Here is a 24175-nt window from a genome sequence, read left to right on the forward strand (position 1 = left end):
CTGCCTTGAACATATCTGACCATGATTCCAACTTAATTCACCACCACTATCACAAAATCATTCCTTACAAACCTTCCAAAGATGCCTCACACCCAGAATTCCTTCACAGCTCTATAAAGCTACTCTAAGCCATCCTCTACAAAACTCCAGGCTCTTCATTCCCTAAAATCTGATTACTCCATCATTATCCTCCCAACAGCCAGGGATCTACCACTGTGGTACTTGACTGATGCGAGTACATATGTGAAGATCTACACCAGCTGTCTGACATCTCTACATCCACCATCAAGATCCCATTCCTGTGATTCAAACTGACAAACTGACCTGCAGTCCCACCTTAAAACCTCAGGCCCTTCACAAGGACTAACACCTCTTACCCCACCCAAACCTTGCACCTCGACCTTTTACCTTCTTCCTAAGATCCGCAAACCCAATCACCCTAGCAATCTGTTAGTTGTTGGTTTCAAGGCACCTACCAAATGTACATCTGGCAATGCACCCACCCATCTTTCCCCACTCCTCTCCTTTTTCACTCCATTTTCCCCACCTCCATACCCCACAACCTCCTGATGCTGTGCCTGTTTGCATTCTAGTCCCTGCACACTCTGCCAGTCAGTGCTCTTTTCTGCCCCCATCTGTACACTGCTATCTTTCCCCCTTCCCTCTCCCTCCAGATTGCTGCTTCTGTCCCATGTGATAGTCGCCTTCTGACCCAAGCTGAAGAGTTTGCAGTCGTGTGTGTGTGAGGTGTGCTTGCTTGTGTGAATGAATGGTGTGTGTTTCTCTTTTTCTTATAAAGGCTTTGTGTAAGTGTCTTTGAATTATGTCTGTCTCATCTTTATTGCAAGTACTTATATTTTGATGCCATTGTTTCTATGTCACATGTTCCCTCCCATCTGCATTCAAGGCAAACGTATTTGCTCAGATACAAACAGTTTTCAACAGTACAGCATCATTTTCACCTCAGTCTTCACTTGACATAATGAACCCATCAACATAGTTCAAAAGCAATTTCCCAGGCCATTATGTCCAATCCTGGTACTGCTGATACCCCCAAAAAGCAACTCAGGAGTACACCACTCTTCACTCAGTGTTATCCTGGTCTTTAATGTATTAATCAGCTACCTCAACAAGACTATGGCTTCCTAATACCATACTCTGAAATGAGATCCATTCTGTCTAACATTTTGCCCACCACACCTAGACTAGCTTTTCATCATTCTCCCAATCTCCACAATATCCCTGTCAGACCCTAAGCTCCTTCCGCACCCATCTCCCTATCCTATGGCTCCTACCACTGTGACAGTCTCTGCTGCAATATTTGCCCTATCCACCCTCCTGCTACTGCCTATACCAGCTGTGTAACTGGCAAAATATATGCTACTAAAGGGAGGGCCACATGTAAAATCACAAATGTCATATGCCAGCTGTTATGTAAACACTATTCAACTTTTTACATTGGCATGACTACCAGGCAGAGTTTGTATACTGGAAACACACAATATCCTGAAGCAGAGCAAGCTCTACAACATGACAGTAGTGACCTTGGTGCCTGTTTCACTTTACATGCCATCTGGATTCTTGCCCCAGACACAAGTTTCTCAGAAATCTGCAGGCGGGAACTGGTGCAACAATATGTCTTTCCACTCTTATTAAATTGTGCACAGTATTTTGGTAGTAATCTCTGTGTTGCATATTATCCTATCTTGGAACTGGTGCAACAATATGTCTTTCCACTCTTATTAAATTGTGCACAGTATTTTGGTAGTAATCTCTGTGTTGCATATTATCCTATCTTCCACCTTGAAGCTCTCAGGTTTACAATTGTCTTGCGGTACAGTCCCCAAAAATCAGTCTTTACATCCCCTCCCATCCAGTAAGTCTTCCCTGACTTGGGATTTTGGGTGACATTTTCACACTCTACCCCTTTTCCTAAACCTAACTAGTCCTTTTCATTCACCCCCCTCCTTCCCCTTCGACCCTCTCTGCAAAGAGAAGGAGCCACTGGCTCCAAAAGCTTGCATACTTTAATACTTTCTATAAGTGTGTTCTGCTGCTGTCACTTGGTTATTAGAGTTTTTTATTCATCCAGTTACATTACTTATAGTATTTGGGTTTTTTTATAATGTTACCATCATGTGTTATGCTAAATTGTTCCATGTTCATCTTCTTGGAATCTTTGTGGTATTTATCTGTTAGCTGCCAAGGTGATTTACTTTTGTTGTCAGACTGTTCTATTGCTTTGCCATTGATCTGCTTCCTTGGGTTAGAAATTTCAGTTTTAAAAGTTTTCTTTGCCTGATTGCATTTGTCCTTAAAAACCTGCAGATAGTGACTTTATAAATCTGGTTTAGATCTTATATACTCTCCCTAGGATTACTTTCATTTTGGAAATTTTAACTACCTTCTGGATTTACCTGATGACAGCGATATTCATAATGATTCACAATGTTAAGTAGAACTCATTCCATTTGATATAGATCCTTTCAGATTGTACACGGAATACCATTTCTCATTTGCTATTTTGTATTTAAGGACGCTAATGTTTAATGTATTCGTAGTAGGTTTCTGTAGAACAGTTTTTGTTATTCTTGGCACAACTGACAAAAGTCTAAGCTACTATAATTTACCACATCTATAAAATTTTTGTTGATTATAACATAATATATTCTTGTGGAGGGTGTGTTCATGAGTCTAATGCCAGAACTTACTAAATTTTAAAGATTATATGACCTTAATACATCACTGAATTTAATGTTTACTGTACAGTTTGAATTTGCATCTGTATTAAAGTTGCCTAATATAGTGAGATTGTTAGGACCAGTCTCACCAAGAACACTACTAAATCCATTTGTACACAACACTACATCAGCATTTGGTAGCTGATATACCCCAATCACTTTATTCTTCATTAACTGATAATTATTATTGTGGAGTGCAACACCTGTCATTTTGACTGATCCTTCTTGGGTGTGGTGTCCTAGAAAGGATTTTGTAAAACCTGCTGTATTCTTAATAATATAAAGTAACACACCACCACCTTTGTGGTTTTGCCTACAATAACTGTTTGCTAGTAAGTAACTCTCTAACCTATAATACATTATTTCACTGGATTTTAGTCCATTATTTACTCTTGTATTATAAATACACATATTGTACACACAGTTATGACTACATTACTTTTGATGAAAACTTGGCCACTTACAATGCATTTTCTGCTCCTTGATGAAGTTCACTTTCTGTGCAAGAGGCTAGAAACAATTGGCATTGAAGCAAATTTGGAGTAGGACCAGGTGAATCTGCTCCAGTCCTGAATCCCTGAACCATTACACCAACAACCTGAAAACAGCTTTCGCATCCCGCAACTACCCTCCTGACCTGGTACAGAAGCAAATAGCTAGAGCCACTTCCTCATCCCCTCAAACCCAGAACCTCGCAAAGAAGAACCCCAAAAGTGCCCCACTTGTGACAGGATACTTTCCGGGATTGGATCAGACTCTGAATGTGGCTCTCCAGCAGGGATGCGACTTCCTTAAATCCTGCCCTGAAATGAGATCCATCCTTCATGAAATCCTCCCCACTCCACCAAAAGTGTCTTTCCACTGTCCACCTAACCTTTGTAACCTCTTGGTTCATCCCTATGAAATCCCCGAACCACCTTCCCTACCCTCTGGGTCCTACCCTTGTAACCACTCCCGGTGTAAGACCTGTCCCATGCACCCTCCCACCACCACCTACTCCAGTCCTGTAACCCGGAAGTTGTACACGGTCAAAGGCAGAGCCACGTGTGAAAGCACCCACGTGATTTACCAACTGAAATGCCTACGCTGTGAAGCGTTCTATGTGGGAATGACCAGAAACAAACTGTCCATTCGCATGAACGGACACAGGCAGACAGTGTTTGTTGGTAATGAGGATCATCCTGTGGCTAAACATGCCTTGGTGCACGGCCAGCACATCTTGGCACAGTGTTACACCATCTGGGTTATTTGGATACTTCCCACTGACACCAGCCTTTCAGAACTCCGGAGATGGGAACTTGCCCTTCAATATATCCTCTCTTCCCGTTACCCACCTGGTCTAAACCTCCGCTAATTTGAAGTTGTCGCACCTCGTACATCACTTGTTACTCAGCAACATCTTTGCCTCTGTACTTCCGCCTCAACTGACATCTCTGCCTAAACTCTTTGCCTTTACAATGTCTGCTTGTGTCTGTATATGTGTGTGTGTGTGTGTGTGTGTGTGTGTGTGTGTGTGTGTGTGTGCGAGTGTATACCTGTCCCTTTTCCCGCCTCAGGTAAGTCTTTCCGCTCCCGGGATTGGAATGACTCCCTACCCTCTCCCTTAAAACCCACATCCTTTTGTCTTTCCTGACGAAGCAACCTTGGGTTGCGAAAGCTTGAAATTTGTTTGTTTGTTTGTTTGTTTATTGTCTCCTACCAACATACCAACCCTTTCGTTTGGTAAGTAACAGCATCTTTATTTTTAGATATATTTTTCCCACGTGGAATGTTTCCCTCTATTATATCAATATCAGACTTTGTTTGAGAAAAGTGCATTTCCCTGGTGATAGTGATTTTGTAATTTTTTAAAGTGCTTTTCCCTTTTGTCAGCAGTCAGAGTATTATCAACTTCTTGTCACAGAATTCTGTATCATCTTTCTAGAAATAGTGGGGCTGTCACGTGCTGCAGGCAATACTTTTTCTCTGTTACATTTTAGATTCTACTGTGCTTTTCCTGTAAATTGCTGATTGGAATTGTTCTATTTCAGATAGATCATTATGAAAATCTATATATGGAGATAGAAAGGATGGATACAGAAAAAATATTTTCTAGTTGGTTTCGTGTAAACTTGCGTCCATTTAAACAAGCTTTACTTAACACAGTATGCAAATGGAGCAATATGCTAAAGCAGTATTTAGCAGTACACGTCAAAAACAGGTATGATATTTTATGGAAAATTCAACTGCTTGACACACTTGGGTGCTTTATGTATTAGTGTGATGGTTCTTTTGTACTTGTAATATTTCAGTCAAGCACATAAATTCTGGCTGCACATCAAACAGAATACCAACTCACTCTGTGGGGAATCACTTTTGTCAACAGCAGTTTGACAATGAAGTTGTGAAGCAGTGGCCTAGTTCCTGCAATCACCATGTTGCATAGTATCTTTTTTGGTTCAGTTTAAGGCTTTAGTACACTGTCTTGGAAAGTGAAGTGATAAGGGGATATTGATGAAATTTCAACTATTGGATGAGGGTGTGCTTAGTGATCCCTTTAATTTCCAGCAGAAATGAATTTCATGACTGCTTTCAGTTTCCCCTATCTTTTACACCTATTTTAATTTCAAATCATAATAACACAAACAACATGAAGTATGGGGGTGAGGGAGGATTATAAAGTTTTAACAAAGTTACATATTTTATTTTTGTGTAATGTTACATGTCTGCACTCATAGCAATGCTGAAATCATTGAGCCACAGTATTATAGCCCTCCTCTGTAGGAGCCAATGCGAAATGGCCGTGCCCATCTCCATCTCAGCTCTGCCCATCTCCATCTTATCAGAAGGCTGTGCCCTTCTATTTTGGCTACTCTTAACGGCATGCTGTGGTGCTACTGCTCAAGTGATTTCAATGTGTACCAGGTCTGCAGATATGTAACTGAAACAAACAAAACGTTGAATATTTAACTTAATTTTTTTGTAGGTGATAATTAAAACTTTATGGCGACCCCTCATATGTAAGGACAGATGTCTGTTGCCACTATAGTGGTTACAGAAATATAACTGTGTGTATCTTTGTTTATCCTCCCGCATCCCTCAATCAACACTCCCACCCTTAAACATTAATCATAAAGAGCACTGTTCCAGTTATGTTTTGCACTCATGCATAACATGACACATTTCAGGAATTTATTTCCATTATCAAGAGCAAGTATTTGCATTGGTATTTTATGTGATGTTTGTGTGTGTTTTGTTCTACCCTGTCTTGCCATGCAGTCGTCTTTTAGTACTTCTACTGCATTCAGACAAAACATAAAATAATAATATTGTGACATGCGTCATGCTACATACAAGGACAAAAACGTGACCAGTGCTGTGTTTTATTATGAAATCTTTAATAACACAGTTACAGGTTTTCTAAAAACATTGATTATGATGAATGAATTAAACTCCCATCCTTCCCTCGCAGCCATTCACACACAAAGCACTGCCTTAGCATAATATAAAATTTTATACTATTTCACTACTTCTGTTTACACTGAATCAGGGATGTAACATGAATGATGTATGAATAGGGGCCGCTAAGTGTGAAGGGAGTTCTTATAGAACTCTTGTTAGCTAAAAATCTTTCTCAGAAACGAAAATGGATATTACAAGTTGCCCATAACTTTACAGATTTTTGAGTTCTAGTAAACCTATTAATCATTGGCGTATTGTTTCTGGTAGGAGTAGACTGTACAAGGTTGAATTCCAGACTGAACCTTGTTATAAAAATTTAAATGAACTACTTGTGTAAAAAAAGAAAAAAAAATAGATGCAATCTAAGTTTATATTTCATATATGATTATCCTGAAGCATAGATATAAAGGTTTACATCAAATACAAGAAGAAGGGGGGATTGGGTGAATCGAAATTTTATTATCTCACTACATACATACATATTTTATTTATTCAGCTATTGGATTTAATTGTGCAGAAGACTCATCAGTATAAGTAAAATAATTGAGACACATACAATGTGTGAAAAGAAAACTGAAATTAATCTTGATTTACAACCATCAGTACAAGTTTATTATGTTACTCTACAAAGAAAATTTTAACACCATTTAAAAGTTTTGTGACTGAATAATATAACTTTTTGCACAAGTATAGGATGTATTTTCTTTTCAGAAAATCTGGTTCTATACTCTGAAGGTTTTTGGTTTTCACTTCTAATTTATCATAAATTTTCATAACAATGTGGCTAGGAGTCTGGGAGTAGAGTTTTAATCTATAAGATGTTAAGCCCGGAATTACTTTTGTTTCTAGTATCATACTTAGTCTGAAAATATTTTCTTGTAATTAATTCTGGATTGTTATGTATAAAAATAAGCAATTAATAAATGTTAATACACAGAGTAGTTAAAAAAATTAGGAATGAAGCTACCTTTGTTTCTATAATCATACATGTGTTGAAAATAATGTCCTACAAATAATTCTGTATTGTTATTGCTGTAATCGTGTACACAATACTTGAATATGTGCCGTGGCACCAGGCCGCTGGTGCGCTATACTTCGTGTATCCTGCCAATGGCATCTGCACGGGCCAGCCACCAGAAGCCATCTGTGGTGGGCCTGGTGACTTTTGCACAAGACATAGCATTCTCTGTGCTGTGTACCAGAGCTCTCCTCTTTATAAGTGCAGTGCAACAGGCACCCGGTCTCATATTCTGATCTTACTTATTGTCAGCCACTGCTTATATCAGTATGTGGATTGTTTCTATGTTAGAGTCTGTGTTCTTGACTGTTGTTCACTTGTATGTGGAAGAAGAATAAACATCTATTCATAATAGTCATGCTGTTGTTTGTGTCTTACAGCACGATGCAATTGGTGATGAGTATGATGTTCACTTCTGTGTGCTCAGTCTATGTGGTTGTTCCTTCAGTTCTCCTGTCGCTGGAGGCAGTGCTCCAGTCTCTAATCAAGCAGAGCAGCTAGGTGTTGTGGTTGCTGTCACGAGTTTGTCAGCCATGTTAACTATGCAGACTTCCATGCCAACAGTGTACCTGCCGCCCTTTCCCACCTATGATGATAAAGTCGAAGACTGGGAGGCTTAGGAGAAACAGCTTCAGCAACACTTCCTCGCTTTTGGTGCTTGTGATGCTAACATCTACAAGGCTATTTCCTTTCTTGGCTTTCTCTTCAGATGTACCAGTTGTTGTGCCCGTTAGCCCTGTTCTAGGAACATACATTTTATGTTGTCAAATTATCACCGTAAACACATGCATGTGTTTTCAGCACATGTGGAGTTCTATTGTTGTCGTAAACAGCCTCACCGGGCCTTCCAGACCTGAGTGGCCAAACTCCCCATCTTCAGTTTCAAATGTCAGTTTGTTACTGATGCTTATCATGATTCCTCTGCTGATTCTGACATTCGTGATGTCATCATTTGGTTCACTCCTGACAAGGAAGTGTGTCAGCGCCTACTACAGTGTGAGGATTCATCTTTGGCTGAAGTGTAAGTATTGCTCAATCTTTCAAGGTATCGTATGCTGTTGGTGATCAGATTGAGATTTGGTGTGGCATCATCGTGCTGGCTCCTGTTTCTGGTCATCGGTTGTCAGTCAGTTATTGGCCAAACATAAAAAGCCGCCACAACCACAAGAATGGTAGTGCTCTGGGCTTCCATCTTGCCCACACTGTTGCATACAACATTACAGGGTCACATGCCCTAAGCACAGGGCAACTTGCGACAGCTGTAGGAAAAAAAGAAGGACATATAGTGTCTGTGTGTGGTTCCCAGTGCCCTCCTGCAATCATGGACATCGATGTTAATTGTGTGTCTCCATTGCTTACAAATCATAACAAACTGTTTATCGAAGTTTGAGTGATGGACAAAGTGCTCAGACTACAAGTAGACATGGTTGCAGCAATGAACTTATTGAACCCACAAACTTACATGGATTTGGGATCTCCGCCATTGTCTCTGGTTACTCAATGTTTGGTGAATTGCAACAAGTAGTATATTCCAAATTTGGAACAATTCGTGATTCCCGTTCTATGTAAATCTTTGTTTAGTTCTTTGACTTTTTTGCTAGTGCATGATATGATACTGTCACCGATAATTTGTTTGGTCTATATGCTTTCGCTGCTTTTGGTTTTTCCTTTTCTGATATGGTGCACCTCGTTTCCAGCTAGCTCCCTTACCAGCAGTTAATTTCCCCATGTTCCGAGTTCTTGTCTCTTTTCTTGAATTGATTAAGTTGTGCCACTAATTTTGTGTCCCATATTACCGTGAAGCCCACAGTACGGCCTCATTTTTCTGTTCACACCCTTTGCTTGATAAAGAGGAATCAGAATTGGACAGGCTGACATTGCTGTGGATCATACAGCCCATTACATCGAGTTAGTGGTCTATCCCCCCTTGTGACTGTTAGAAAACAGGGTGGCTAAAAATCAGTAATACTGGAAATTATCAGAAAATGTCATGCATGTGGGAAATATCATGGAAATGTCAAGGAATTTCATAAAGTTATCGTAGAATTTTTTGCGTTTACATAATATTTTATTACTTATTTATTTTTAAATTACCACATAGAGGGGTTGCTTTGAGCGAGCATGATTTTCGATCATAGCACGCCATCTGTGGACTGCAGCTGGAAGCATACTATGCATTACTGTTTGTAACAAAGTCATAATTGTTGAGACCTATATTAATGCTTATTGTTCTGTATTACAAAGTGTGGAAACTCTGAGTTGTTGAACTTTCTATGTGCATATAGTAGTGTTCTCTTACTAATACAGGTACTATACTTCATTTTTTATGTAGAATAAATTGCTTCAACACTCAAAATCCTAGTACATGCTATATATATAACACGTCTTGAGGTTTCTTGACTGTATAGACCCACTAGTTTAATTTCAAATTTTGTATTACAAGTAAGTACAGTTTCTAAGAAGGACCATCTGTATAATGCTCTTTTGAAAAACCTTGCTACTTCTATGCGTCATTTATACCATCATTTGTGTCTTTAGGTAAATACAGTAACATTAAAGATATCAAATCATAAATTGGGTGTAATAACTGTCAAAAGTCACACTAGAGGATTAAAACATATTAGCAAATTTAAAATCTACTAGAAAATCAACTGCAAACTCAGAAATCACAAAATACTGACAGCTCCTTTCTTCTCTTTGAAGAAGTAACCTGAGCAGAAGTACTCTGATGTATTTAGACACTGATGACTCACAAGTCAAAGCACTCAGCTGGAAGTGGTGTACATTTATTTTTAAAAAAATTACGAACGATAGTAAAATATTCAGAAGAATGCAGCTGCAGCAAACTAAAATTGTGTACTCAGTTCTTTGTGCAACTGCTGCTTATAATAAAGATAGATGGAAGGAATCTATTACTTCTTGTAATCATATTGTTATAGGATTTGATGGGTCACTGAATAAAGTTTGTCAAGAAATTAAAATGGATATGAATGTCAGAGTTTGGTGCAATGAAAAAAATGAAGTTTGAACTCAATACTTAACATTCTTTTCTTTATTGTACAAGAGCTTCTGATCGTCTCCTTTCATTCAAGGACATGCTTCTGCTTTTTATGAGCCTTAATAAAGTTTTACACATCTCAGTGGATGGACCAAATCATAAATTTTTCAGAGCTGCAGTCTACTAAAGAAGTCGATGATCCAGTGATACATGATATAAGCAGCTGCCGTCTTCATATCGTGTGGTGCATTTAAATTTGGAATTGGAACATTGTTCAATATTTGAGGTCAGTTTATTATCTGTTTATAGATGTACTGACTCTTCGTCCTCAATTATGAAGTATACAGGATTAAACCTATATCCTAAAAAAAATTTGTGCGGTCTGTTGGGTAGAAAATGAAAGTGTTGCTACTAGTGCTATTGAAATTATAAGAATCTTAAAAAAATGACAGAGGCCTTACCCTGTAACAAAAAAGAACCTGACTAACACCGTCTACAATGTTGTAAATGGTGCTCTTTCAGATTCTTTACTGCCAGGAAAATTGGAGTTCTTTAGTCATTACCAGCTGAGTCACAACTATTCCTACAAGAATATCAAATTATCTATATGTACCTACATCTACATCTATACTCTGCAAACCATGAGGTGCATGGCAGAGGATACGTCACATTGTACCGGTTATAAGGGTTTCTTCCTGTTCCATTCACATACGGAGCGTGGGAAGAATGATTGTTTGAATACCTCTGTGCATGCAGTAATTATTCTGACCTTATCCTCATAATCCCTGTATTGAGCGACATGTAGGTGGTTGTAGTATATCCCTAGAGCAGTCATTGAAAGCCAGTTCTTGAAACTGACTTTCTTAGGATAGAAGAATCTGCCATTTCAGTTCCTTCAGTATCTCTGCAATTAAACAGACCTGTGACAGTTCAGGCTGCCCTTCTCTGTCTACGTTCAATGTCCCATATTAGTCCCATCTGGTATGGGTCTCTCACACTTGAGCACTATTCTAAGATGGGTCCCACAAGTGATTTGTAAGCAGTCATTTGTAGACTGATTACCCTACCCCAGTATTCTAGACGATTAGACCAAGTTGCCAATCTCTGCCCTTAGAATTCTTATCACGATCTGACTGAATATTTATGCATCCTGTCTCAGATAGTACTACGTTATAGATAACTGCATCATCAGCAAAAAGCCTGATTTTACTGTTAATGTTGTCTGCAGGTCATTAATATGTAACATGAACAGCAAGGGTCCCAACACACTTCTCTGGGGCACATCCAAAGTTACTTCTAAATCTGATGATGACTCTCCATCCAAAACAACATGCTGTGTTCTCCCTACCAAAACGTCCTCAATCCAGTCACTAATTTCACTTGATAGCCCATATGATCGACTTTTGACAATAAGCATAGGTGCAGTACTGAGTCAAATGCTTTTCGGAAATGAAGAAAGACTGCATGTACCTGGTTGGCTTGATCCAATGGTATCAGTATGTCTTGTGAGAAAAGTGCAAGCTGGGTTTCACACGATCAATATTTTCGAAAACAATGTTGGTTGGCATTGAGGAGGTCATTCTGTTCAAGATACTTCATTATATTTGAGCTCTGAATATGTTCTAAAATTGTAAAACAAATCGATGTTGTAGATCACTTCTATTACCCTTCTTGTAGACAAGTGTGACCTATGCATTTTTCCAAGAACGGAACACGGTTGTATTTTCGAGGGATCTATGATAGATTATTGTGAGAAGAGGGGCAAACTCGGCCGCAGATCCAGTATAGAAACTGACTGGGATTTTATCTGGGCCTGGATCTTTGTTCAGTTTTAATGATTTCAACTGTTTCTCAACTCCACTGACACTAATACTTATTTCATTCATCTTTTTAGTGGTACGAGGATTGAACTGGGGCAATTCTCCTGGGTTTTCTTAAGTAAAGGAACATTTAAAAATGGAGTTAAGCATTTCAGCTTTTGCTTTGTTACCCTTGGTTTCAGTTCCGGTCTCATTCGCTAGGGACTGGACACTAACGTTTGGTGCCACTAACAGCCTTTACATATGGCCAGAATTTCTTTGGATTTTGTGAAATATCATTTGTCAATATTGTGCTACAGTAGTCACTGAAGGCATCACGCCCTCCTCTCTTGACAGCCAAACAGTTTCATTCAGCATTTCTCTATCTATAGCCCAAAGCTTTTTTACATATATTGTGCAGCAATCTCTGCTTCCTTAGAAGTTTCTTTACAGTGACTGTACACCATGGAGGTTCCCTCCCATCATGAACTGTTCTACTGGGTACATATCTGTCCTGTGCATGGTCAACTATTGTTTTAAACTTGAGCCATAGTTCCTTTACATGCTCCTGACCTGTGCAAAATAATTCAAGTACCTCATTGAGATATGACATTACTGATTTTTTATCTAGTTTACTGAACTTATACATCTGTCTGCTTGTTTTAGTTTTCCTTTGTAGTTTGATAATCATTGTTGCCACAACTGTGTCATTGTTACTTATACCAGTTTTGATGTGGACATCCTCAAAGAGGTCAGGTCTATTTGTTGCCAGGAATTTGGTACAGTTTCACATGATGTCTTATCATACCCACCACTAACAAAATTGTAATTTTTCCAATTAATTGTCAGATAATTAAAATCTCCACTGATGATTACAGTATGACTTCTGATACTGAGTCTTGCCCAAACAATCTCTTGTAGCTTCAATTTCTATCTCGGTAGTTTTGAGTTTCTTGTTTACTGCAACAAATGCCCCACCTCCATTTCCCATTTGCCCATTCTTTTCATATACACTTAAATTTTCCCCAAAAATCTCATTGCCATCAGTTTCAGGTGTCAACCAGCTTTCTGTGCCTAGTATTATGTGAGCTCCAGTGCTTTTTGTGAGTGCTTCAAACTCTCTCCCATTGTTGCTACTGCTTTGGCAGTTTACCATTAGGATTTTAGTACTCTCACCTATGGGAAATACATAATATAATGAAAAAATTTATCCATGGTTTGATTCAAATTTTGTACATTTTCCTAAAGTCAGAAGTGGGAGATTCAGAAGTCTACACACTGTTTTGAATGGAAATAATTTCACCAATGGTTTTGTGGCTGATGAAATTACTCGGGATTTCAACAATTTATGTTTTCAACCTTCAGCACAATGACTTTTCAGAAGTTATTCAAGGGGCAACAAATGATTAAATTGTTTTTGGAGTGAATTAATTCTTACAGAGATCAATCTACAATCATTAGTAAAACTGTTAAAGATCGTTACGATTTTATCTCATGGCAATGCTAATATTGAAAGAGGTTTTTCTGTCAATTCTGAGTACTTAGTTGAGATTATGAAAAATGAAACTTTAATTGCTCAGCGATTAATATATGTCCTTATCCTAATGAAACAAATAGAGATGTTGCAACTCTTAATTTTCGAAAACATTTAATTCAGTTTTACTGCAACTCACATTCAGAATTGTCAGGAGAAACTCAACATGGGAAAAAGGAAGCTACAATACTGAATTAGAAGATTTGAAAAGAAAGTGTGTAGTAAATGAAAAGGATTTGATCTCAAAAAAGGTAAACTTTTAGCTGAGATTCAAGTGAATGATGAGCAATGTAAAAATCTTCAATAATTTGATCTAGCAAATCTCAGGATTTTAATTTTAACAAAGTTCATACTACAAGTCATTAGCTTATTTTTGTGCTACTCATTTTAAATTGTATACATTTTATAAGATTGTTTAGTTTACTAATAAAATACCAATTGTGGCAATGTACTAAAAATGAATAAAATAAAAAACAAACTATTTGAATAAACACGGTTTAATATGTCTTCTTAATTCTTGTGAGTTTTGTACCAGATTTAACTATTGGCAATTACAAAGCAATTCAAAACTTCAATTGTCTTTATAATAAGAATAAAATTTCAAAGTCAGGGAAAAGTATTACAAACTTTACTGGAAAACCTGGAAATATGAGGGAATCTTTGAATCATTTCCTTGTGCCCACTTGTCTCACCAGCTTTGTCCTTTGTGTCAACTATAAAGTTTCAGTTAAAGCTCAGTCTGCCATCGAACCAACTCTTTGCCCCACTGGATGAGTTATTGGCTTAATAGCACAGCTTGTCTGTGGTCTTACATACTGCAGGCTTGTAATGCAAGTTGGCCAAATCACACTTTTTTCAAGCATCTCATTGGGTATTTGAGGTATAAGGTCTCTTGAGATTGTGTTAAGCCTTTATGTCATCATGTTGCTGCTATCACAGCTTTGCCTTGCTTAAAAATTTCAAAGAGCTCCAAGGATTTTAGATAAAATAAGTTGTTGTTGTTGTTGTCTTCAGTCCTGAGACTGATTTGAAGCAACTCTCCATGCTACTCTATCCTGTGCAAGCTTCTTCATCTCCCAGTACTTACTGCAACCTACATCCTTCTGAATCTGCTTAGTGTATTCATCTCTTGGTCTCCCTCTACGATTTTTACCCTCCACGCTGCCCTCCAATGCTAAATTTGTGATCCCTTGATGCCTCAGAACATGTCCTACCAACCGATCCCTTCTTCTAGTCAAGTTGTGCCACAAACTTCTCTTCTCCCCAATCCTATTCAATACCTCCTCATTAGTTACATAATCTACCCACCTTATCTTCAGCATTCTTCTGTAGCACCACATTTGGAAAGCTTCTATTCTCTTCTTGTCCAAACTGGTTATCGTCCATGTTTCACTTCCATACATGGCTACAATCCATACAAATACTTTCAGAAACGACTTCCTGACACTTAAATCTATATTAGATGTTAACAAATTTCTCTTCTTCAGAAACACTTTCCTTGCCATTGCCAGTCTACATTTTATATCCTCTCTACTTCGACCATCATCAGTTATTTTGCTCCCCAAATAGCAAAACTCCTTTACTACTTTAAGTGTCTCATTTCCTAATCTAATTCCCTCAGCATCACCCAACTTAATTCAACTACATTCCATTATCCTCGTTTTGCTTTTGTTGATGTTCATCATATATCCTCTTTTCAAGACACTGTCCATTCCGTTCAACTGCTCTTCCAAGTCCTTTGCTGTCTCTGACAGAATTACAATGTCATCGGCGAACCTCAACGTTTTTATTTCTTCTCCATGGACTTTAATACCTACTCCGAATTTTTCTTTTGTTTTCTTTACTGCTTGCTCAATATACAGATTGAATAATTACTATCACAAATTTATACCAGGTGCAGCCGCGCTGGCCTGTACCCTCCACAAGGTCCTCCACAAGAATGTTTCTTTTCAGTGGACACCGGCTTGCAAGTGCTTGTTCATACTTTTGAAATTTAAATTACATTCTCCTCCTTGTTTGAATACCATACATCCTGACCACCACCTGATTTTGGCGACAGACACCTCGCAGTACACTGGACTCGCATTCGGGAGGACGACGGTTCAAACCTGTGATTTCCCTAAATTGCTTCCGGCAAATGCTGGGATGGTTCCCTTGAAAGGGCATGGCCGACTTCCCCATCCTTCCCTAATCCAGTGGGACTGATGACCTTGATGTTTGGTCCCCTCCTCCAAATCAACCAACCTCTCAGTATGGACTCTGGTAGGACCACTCTCGCATATCGATATGAGGAGGGTTCTGAACATCTGATAGCTTATGCATCGGAAATGCTCACTTTGATCAGTAGTGCTGCTCCCAAGTTGGAAAGGAAGTGCTTATCCTCAAAAAGTTTAATGTGTTCCTGTATGTGTCCAAGTTCCACCTCATTACTGACCACAAGCCCTTGGTTTCATTGTAAATCTTTCTGTGTCATTACCTGACAAAGCAGCACGTTGCTTCCAGGCTTTTTCCTTGTTTCTGTCTCACTACAACTATGAAGCAGGTTTTCGGCCTATCATACATCATGCCAGTGCGGATACTCTGACCCAGATCCTGATGGGGGAGGAGCGTATTTTTGATCAGGGTAAACTCTTTGTTTACAGTTAGATGTTGAGGCACAACATACGATGGATGGTTTTTGTATTACTGGCTCCCATATCACAGCTGCTGTCGCGTCTGATCTGGTTTTGTGTCAAGGTCGTCATCTCATTCAGCATGATTGTCTGCATAGAACCTCAGGGCAGGGCTTCTGATCCTTTGAAAACTGTTTTACCCACATCACTGGCTTTCAGTGTTTAACAATGTTGTTCTCTTAACTATAGACAGGTTGTCACCCAGCGTTGTAATCCTAGCTGCTGTGCTGCAGAACATGCTCCAGCTACTACACCAGGGACATTTGGGGAGTGGGGGTCTTGCATACCAAGTTACTGACCTGTTGGCAAGTGCAGTGGCCCAGTGCCAACAGTGACATTGTGCATGTTGTGGTGGCCTTCTCTTTGTGTGCTACCCAACAGGCAGTGCTGGGGCGATACTCTCTCTGTGGTCCGCACCATAGAGTTCAAGGGAATGCGCCCATGTTGATTTCAAGGGAATCTTGAGGTTGTCAATGCTTTCTCTAAATATTCATATTTCATCCCCCGTCCTTCAACATCTGCCATGGCTGTGATTCAGGCCCCTCTCCAAAAGTTTTTCTATTGAAGGGTTACCTTATACGCTTGTAATGGATAACCTTCCACAGTTTGGGTCACAAACCTACCATAATTTCGTCACCCATCAAGGCATATGCCATGTGACTGCTCCTCCTTTCTGTCCCCATTCTAATGGGGAGGCAGAATGTCTCATCCGCATGTTCAGTGTTCAAATGAAGAAGTACGTTGTGGACTCCTCCATGGATGATGCTCTGATATGCATCTTGAGTTCCAATAGGTTTATGCAAGTGGGAGATTGGAGGCCAGCCAAGATGTTCCATGGTCACCAGTCCTGCATCCTCCTTCATCTGCTCATGCCAGTTCACCAACACCCATTGGCATAGTCCTCATCTTGGTTCACTCCTGCCTCCATGGTTTGGACTCTGGATGTTTGGACACTGACGAAAGTGGATTCTCGGAAAGGTCCACAGCTGCCAAGGCTTCTGCCTTACTATGGTGCGCACAAATGATGGGCTGGTGATGCACAACCATAGCCAGCTGTGTCCTCATGCCACTATGAGCACCACAGGTCCACCGCCTCCACCTCCTTCTACACACCTGTCCTGGCCTTACTCCAAGACACATCTGCCATCATTGAGGATGTCACTGCCTCCTGCCTCTCCTCCATGGTCCAGCCCCCCTTTGGTGATTCTGCCGCCAGCTCGGCCGGCGCCTTCAGTCCTTCAATACCAGCATCCCCATCACCCTGGACTGAGCAGCCTGTGCCTTCACCATCAGCACAGTTCCAACACATTGATGAACTGGATGTTGAGTGCAACCAGCACTTTGCAGGGGACCGGCTGCCGCATTAGTCCACATCCATGCCATGCCACACCCGCCCCTACTCACTGGTTACAGCCAAGAATCTCCTTCTGCCACCAGCATGATGGCTTGTGGCATCTGCTGCAGGGGCCATGATGTTTCAACAGTAGATCTGATGCCCATAGTGGTGAAGCGCCCTTACCCCAAGGCATGAGGGGTGCTATAAAACTTTACATAATACTTGGATACGTGCTGCGGCACCAGGCCACTACCATACTGGAGCCCTCTTCTGTATAAGCCCAGAGCAGCAAGCACTCCCTCTTATATTGTGTTCATACTTATTGTCAGCAACTGCTTGTATCAGTACCTGGATTGCCTCTATGTTTGTGTCAGTGTTCTCATCTGTAGTTTGCTTGTATGTAGAAGAAGAATAAAGTTAGGTTCATTATGGCCATGTTGTTTGTGTTTACAGCATGTATAAAGCTAAGCAGTTCATAAATATAAATGCACAAAGTGGTTAAAAAATGTAAATCTCTAAATATAATTGAGGGAAACATTCCACGTGGGAAGTATATCTAAAAACAAAGATTATGTGACTTACCAAGCGAAAGTGCTGGCAGGTCGATAGACACACAAACAAGCACAAACATACACACAAAATTCAAGCTTTCGCAACAAACTGTTGCCTCATCAGGAAAGAGGGAAGGAGAGGGAAAGACGAAAGGATGTGGGTTTTAAGGGAGAGGGTAAGGAGTCATTCCAATCCCGGGAGCGGAAAGACTTACCTTAGGGGGAAAAAAGGACGGGTATTCACTTGCACACACACACATATCCATCCACACATCGACCTGCCAGCGCTTTCGTTTGGTAAGTCACATCATCTTTGTTTTTAGATATAAATCTATAAATAATTAGTCAAACGTCGATCCATTGTGCAGTAGGTGAATAGTTACTGTTCCCATATTTTATATATTGCTCTATCATTGAATTTTACATTATTGTTATAAATTTAGATAAAATATCCTTGAGCAAAGAAGCGTCATAATACAAAGCAAACTATTGAGCCATAATTACAAACAGTAATAACATTTCCCTTCCATTTTCAAGTGTTATTCCATCTAGTGTGCATGTGCAGATTCGCACCAGGAGTATCCCGCGTGTGTTGTGTAATCGGTCAACATGAACCAGTTTGCAGTTCCGAACATCTACACTTGGGGTGCACCCCAGGTGTATCATGTAATAGGGGCACAGTGTTAAATATATTGTGCAGATGTTCGCCATTTTCTCATGCAAAAAACAAAAAAGTAGCACCAACGTGGCAAATAATGCATGATGTGCGTCACGTCTCAACTGTCTCGGGCACTCGCTGACTTGTGACTTGTGCTGAACATGACCTTTTGGAGCCTCTGCAGAATGATAAATGAAGCATCTACACCAGTGGATTAAACACTATAAAGAGGGAACTAATTGATTAGGGTTCAAAAAATATGAGCATTACATGGAGGAATTTGTTGTATAGAGGAAATGTACTAAAGAGGAATCTTTAGCGTTTTGCGTATGGGCTTTTGGTTGAGACCAGAAAAATGGGCATAACATAGAGGGAAGTGTTATAAAGAGGAATGCTATAAAGAAACTAAAGGCATTTCTAATAAAGCACTGTTTCTACTCTGTCAGAGAATTTCTGAATAAGTAACAAAATTAATTGTAGTAGGTATCTAATTTTAATTGCTGATACTATGTATTATTGTAACTTATCTTTGACCTGTCCAATATCAATTGTACAATTTGTGCTATATGATAAAACTGGACCAATAAAAAATCAAATCAAATCGAAGTTACACTGTAATTGGTTTTGCTCAGGTTTACTGTTAGTGATTTTACTCTGAACCAGGTTAAGAGTTCTGAAAGTAATTTGTTGGTCTCAGCCTCTGTGTTGGTGGACCGTTTGTTGTTCATCACAATGCTAGTATCACCAGCAAACACAGTAAACTTGCGTGTTTTATATGACAAAGGTAGATCAGTTATGTAAATCAGAAACAACAGTGGACCGAAGACTGATCCCTGAGAGACTCCATGGAGTACAGTGGCTCAGTCAGACTCCACCTCCTCCCCTGCTATGATGCTCTTATCAAAAACTACCTTCTGACTCCTATCATTTAGGTAAGATTATAGCAAGTTTGCCACTGCCCCTCTGAAACTGTAGTGACTCACTTTGTTGACAAGTATTTTGTGATCCATACAGTCGAAACCCTTAGAGATATCACAGAAGATACCGACTGGCTTCAATTTTTTTTTTTTTTGTTAAGTGATTCCTATATGCTGTTTCTGAATGAAAATATTGCTTCAGTAGTGGACATACCTTTTTGGAAACCAAACTGTTTATTGCTGACAATGTTAAAATTTTCGAGGTGCCTCACAGTTCTGGAATGCATTAATTTTCTTGGACTTTTGCAAAAGTGGTCAGAAGAGAGATGGGATGATAGTTAGTGACATGTGTAGTATCACCCTTTTTGTGGAGTGGCTTCACTATAGCCAGCTTCATTCCATCTGGGAAGACACCCTGATACGTAGAGGCATTAAATACGTGAACTAAAACTTTGGAGAGTTGATCAGATCAGACTTTTAGTAGTATACTGGAAATATTATCTACAGCTGATGATCCTTTGCTTTTTAAAGATGTAATTGTTTTCTTTTCCTCATTTCTGGTCATGACGGATACACGTATTTCACATACTGAATTGGGAAAATGGTGTTGCGGTATACTTTCTAAAGAGCCATTACAGCCTATTTGTGCAGTAGCACTTATGAAGTGGCCATTCAAGGTTTTTTCTACTATCTCTTGATTGTTTTAAATATTGATAATAAACATATAAGCAAAGTCAACATGTTTATTAGCACTGTTGACACATGTCTCACTCCTGATGATGTTCCAGATTGTTTTGAGTTTATTACATGATTAGTTGATTTTGGTGTTAAAATGTGAACTTTTTGGGAGTTTAATTACTTTGTTGAATATTTTACGTTACTTTTTATCATGATTTGTTTGGGTAGGATTTCATGAATGTTTTATTGTGATGCACAATTCATGTTGTGTTTGCAGGATATCTGTATCCCCTAGGCAATCCATGGTTTTCTTGTGACTTCTTTGGGTCGATGTTTTTAAACCTTATGTAGGAAGGACACTTAAAATAATGATGCAATTTCATTGTGAAAGAAATTATATTTGGAATTGACATCTGTTTCATAGTATCTGTGATTCCGATTTACATTTTGGAGGCATAACTTAAAGGCCGTATTGTTTCATCACTTATGGGCCTGACTACCTTTCACAGGGGCTCAGGTATATTCTGGCAAGTAATCATGTTATGAATGGTAAGTCTCTCTCCATTGTGATCAGAAAGGCCATTCAATATTTTACTAACAGTGATACTGCCCAAATTCCCGTGTTATATAAACACATTGTCAATTAGGGTGCTTGAATTAGAAGTTAGTTTGGTGGGAAAATTGTCCACTGGGACACGGTTGTAGGTGTCCATCAAATTTTCCAGATCTTACTTTCCACTATTGTGTGTTAGGGAGTTGATATTAAAATCTCTAAGTACTGTGACTTCTCTTTTAGAATTAAATATATGAAGTAAGAAGGAGTCATGCTGCTTAAAAAATAGCTCAAGATTGCCTGGCGGTGCCCTATATATTGATACATAAAGTGGGCTAACTAGTGCACAATGGCCGCGACCAGTTCGGAAAATTTGAATACTATTTACGAAATAAGTGAGGAAGCGTGGAATAAACCGTGTTCCTGTAATAAAACAGCAAGAAAAGGCGTGTGTTGTGTAAAGTGTAACAGGAAATTCCATTACTCTTGTGTAATTTCAACGAATAGAGTGAAAAGCTGGAAATGCAGTGATTGTTTTCGTACTGATGGTGACAATATGGACGAAATCAAAACAGACCCGTTAAAAACGTGTGTGTGTGAAAAGTTACAGAATGAACTCAGAATAGTAGGAAAGGAACTTAAGTATTCGAAAACAATTATATGTTTGCTAACAAACGAACTACAGAAGCGAGAATCAGGCAGGATAGAAATGTGCAAAAACTACAAATTTGATGCACCCAACATAAATCTCAATTCACAACACAGTGTGCATACCACAACACAGAACGCAGTTCAAAAAGGAAATCAATCTATGGGTACAGCAATGAAAATGCAAACCTTTTCTCCTGAGAGTCACTCAGTGAATAGGAGACCCAAAATATTCGTTGCCTCAGATAGCCATGGCAGAGACTGTGCAAGAAACATTTTAAACTTAGCTTCAAATAAATATGATGTTGAAGGGAAGGTGATACCAGGTGCCCCCACTAGTGTAATACTAAAAAAATGCAATGACCTCCATAAGTTGACAAGTGAAGATTTTGCAGTTATCTGGGCAGGGGCTAATGATGTAGCAAATAATGAAACCAAGTTGGCAATTCGTTCACTACATAAAGCCTTGTCAGCATTACAAAATACAAATACAAAGGTGATTGTAGTTGGTGTACCACATAGACATGACCTGCCTGAATGGTCTTGTGTAAACCAAGAAATTCAATCTGCAAACAGAAAACTAAAAAAAATAGTGAAAGGCTTCCATAACACTTGTTTTATTTATACTCCTAGTAACAAGGAGCTTTATACAGCACATGGACAACACCTTAATGCAACTGGTAAAGAACTAATTGCCACAAGGATTTATGAATCAGTGGAAACAAACAGGAAAGTGTACAAAACAGCAATAGAACTTAAATGGAGGGATACTGAAGTTTCAGATAAAGAATCAGTGAGAATTGGTACTGACACAACTCCAGCACAAATAACAACAGAATCCTTAAAAGTGAACTCTGTTTGTGTGGAGAGGACAATTACTCAAGCAATAAACTTACCCAAGAGGACAGTGCAAAAGTTTGAAGAAGCAGCAAATGAGATGGCAGGAAAGAAGGCACCATATAAGAAGAGAGACCTACTTGCAAAAAGAAGTACAGCAAATCAAGCTCAAGAGATGAGAATACCAACACGTGGAGTACGGCAGTCAACCTGAAAAAAGAAACCACAACCGAGGGACCAGGATTTTTGGTGGGATCAGCAGTGGTTTCACAGACGAAAGCAGTTAACAAAGTGAGTCATCAAGTGGATGAACAGATATGTGACTATCATAACACATATGATCACAGTGCATCAAGATTAAAGACATTAACTGAACCTACAACTTCAAATATAAAGTCAAATTGCTCTCAGAGGAATACAGACAGAGACAAACTACTTACTTTTCTACAAGTTAACATACGTTGTATTAGAAATAAAATTTTAGAATTAGAACATTTATGTAACAATGAGCATGTAGATGTTATATGTGTATCTGAGCACTGGTTAACACAAGAACAAGTAAATATGTTCATTCCCCAAGGGTATGTTGTGGGAGACATGATACGTAGAAAACAGAGAAAGAATGGTGGGGCGGGAATTTTTGTCAAAGAAGGAATAATGTTTTCCAGAATTGATGTATCTACATACTCCTCAGAACTAGATGGGGAGTTTAGTTGTGTAAAACTAATGAATGAAAATATAGTGGTAGTTAGTCTATATAGGTCGCCAGATGCTGATGTAAATTTGTTTATTGAAAAATGTGAATTAATAATTTAAAAAATATTGAAGAGTAAAACGAGAATTGCTATATGTGGTGATTTCAACATAGAAATGGTAAACACACAGAGACCAGTTGCTAAGACATTTTTGAATATGCTAACATCATTAGACCTCTATTGTACAAATAACTGTGCCACACATAAGAATGCCTGTATAGACAATATTATTGTGAATTTCCTAGGGAGGATTTTACAGTTAGACTTGCAGGAAGTGGACTTGTAGTAGTGGTACGAAGACAGAAGGAAGAGTACATAAATATGCTTGTTGATAGATTAGGAAGTGCAGATTGGGACTTTATATATAATTGTCAATCTGGAAAAAGGGAAGCTGAAATTAGCTTTGGTAACTTCTTTAAAAAGTACACAGATTTATGGTATTCTTGCTCACCAGTAAAAAAAAAATTAGATATCCAAATGAAAAGAAAAAGAAAAGTCTGAACTGGTTCACACAAGAGCTAGTAGAAATTAGAGGAAACTTGCATATGCTGTACCAGATGCATAAACAAGCCTCTGACCAAGGGGCAGAACAGAGTGTGAACATTCATAGGTCATATCTGAAATGCAAAAAATACTATAAAGCTAAACTTCTTCTGGCAAAAAAGCAAGCAGTGGAGAACTATATAGAAAGAGCTCCCAATAAATGCAAGGCAGCCTGGCAAATAATAAAATAAGGGAATACACCAAAACGCACAGAAGAAGAATTACATGAAGAATCCTGAAGAATTAAATGAGTACTTTTTAAACTCAGTTAAAGAAATAAGTAACAGTATCAAAACAACAAATTCATCTGCAATGAACCTTGTTGGAACACCACTGCCTGTTAACTTGGCATTTCAATGGAGGGCTGTCACACCTGCTGATGTTATGAAAGCTGTATCCAAATTTTCAGGTTCTAAAAGTATGGACTGTTATTGGTTATCAAATAACATAATTAAAAAGACAATACACTCAGTCGCCAAACCATTAGCTTATATTT

General features: G+C 38.9%; 1 protein-coding gene across 1 annotated transcript in view; it reads left to right on the forward strand.

Annotated features, from left to right (window-relative positions):
• The window catches only part of LOC126234993 (dynein beta chain, ciliary-like), a 732993-nt gene that overhangs the window by 300781 nt on the left and 408037 nt on the right, over positions 1-24175 (forward strand). The window contains exon 23 of the mRNA XM_049943730.1: positions 4772-4941. Coding sequence (XP_049799687.1) covers positions 4772-4941 — 170 coding nt within the window. The remainder of the gene's footprint in view (positions 1-4771; positions 4942-24175) is intronic.

The sequence above is a fragment of the Schistocerca nitens genome, chromosome 2, assembly GCF_023898315.1.
Source record: "Schistocerca nitens isolate TAMUIC-IGC-003100 chromosome 2, iqSchNite1.1, whole genome shotgun sequence".
NCBI lineage: Eukaryota > Metazoa > Arthropoda > Insecta > Orthoptera > Acrididae > Schistocerca > Schistocerca nitens.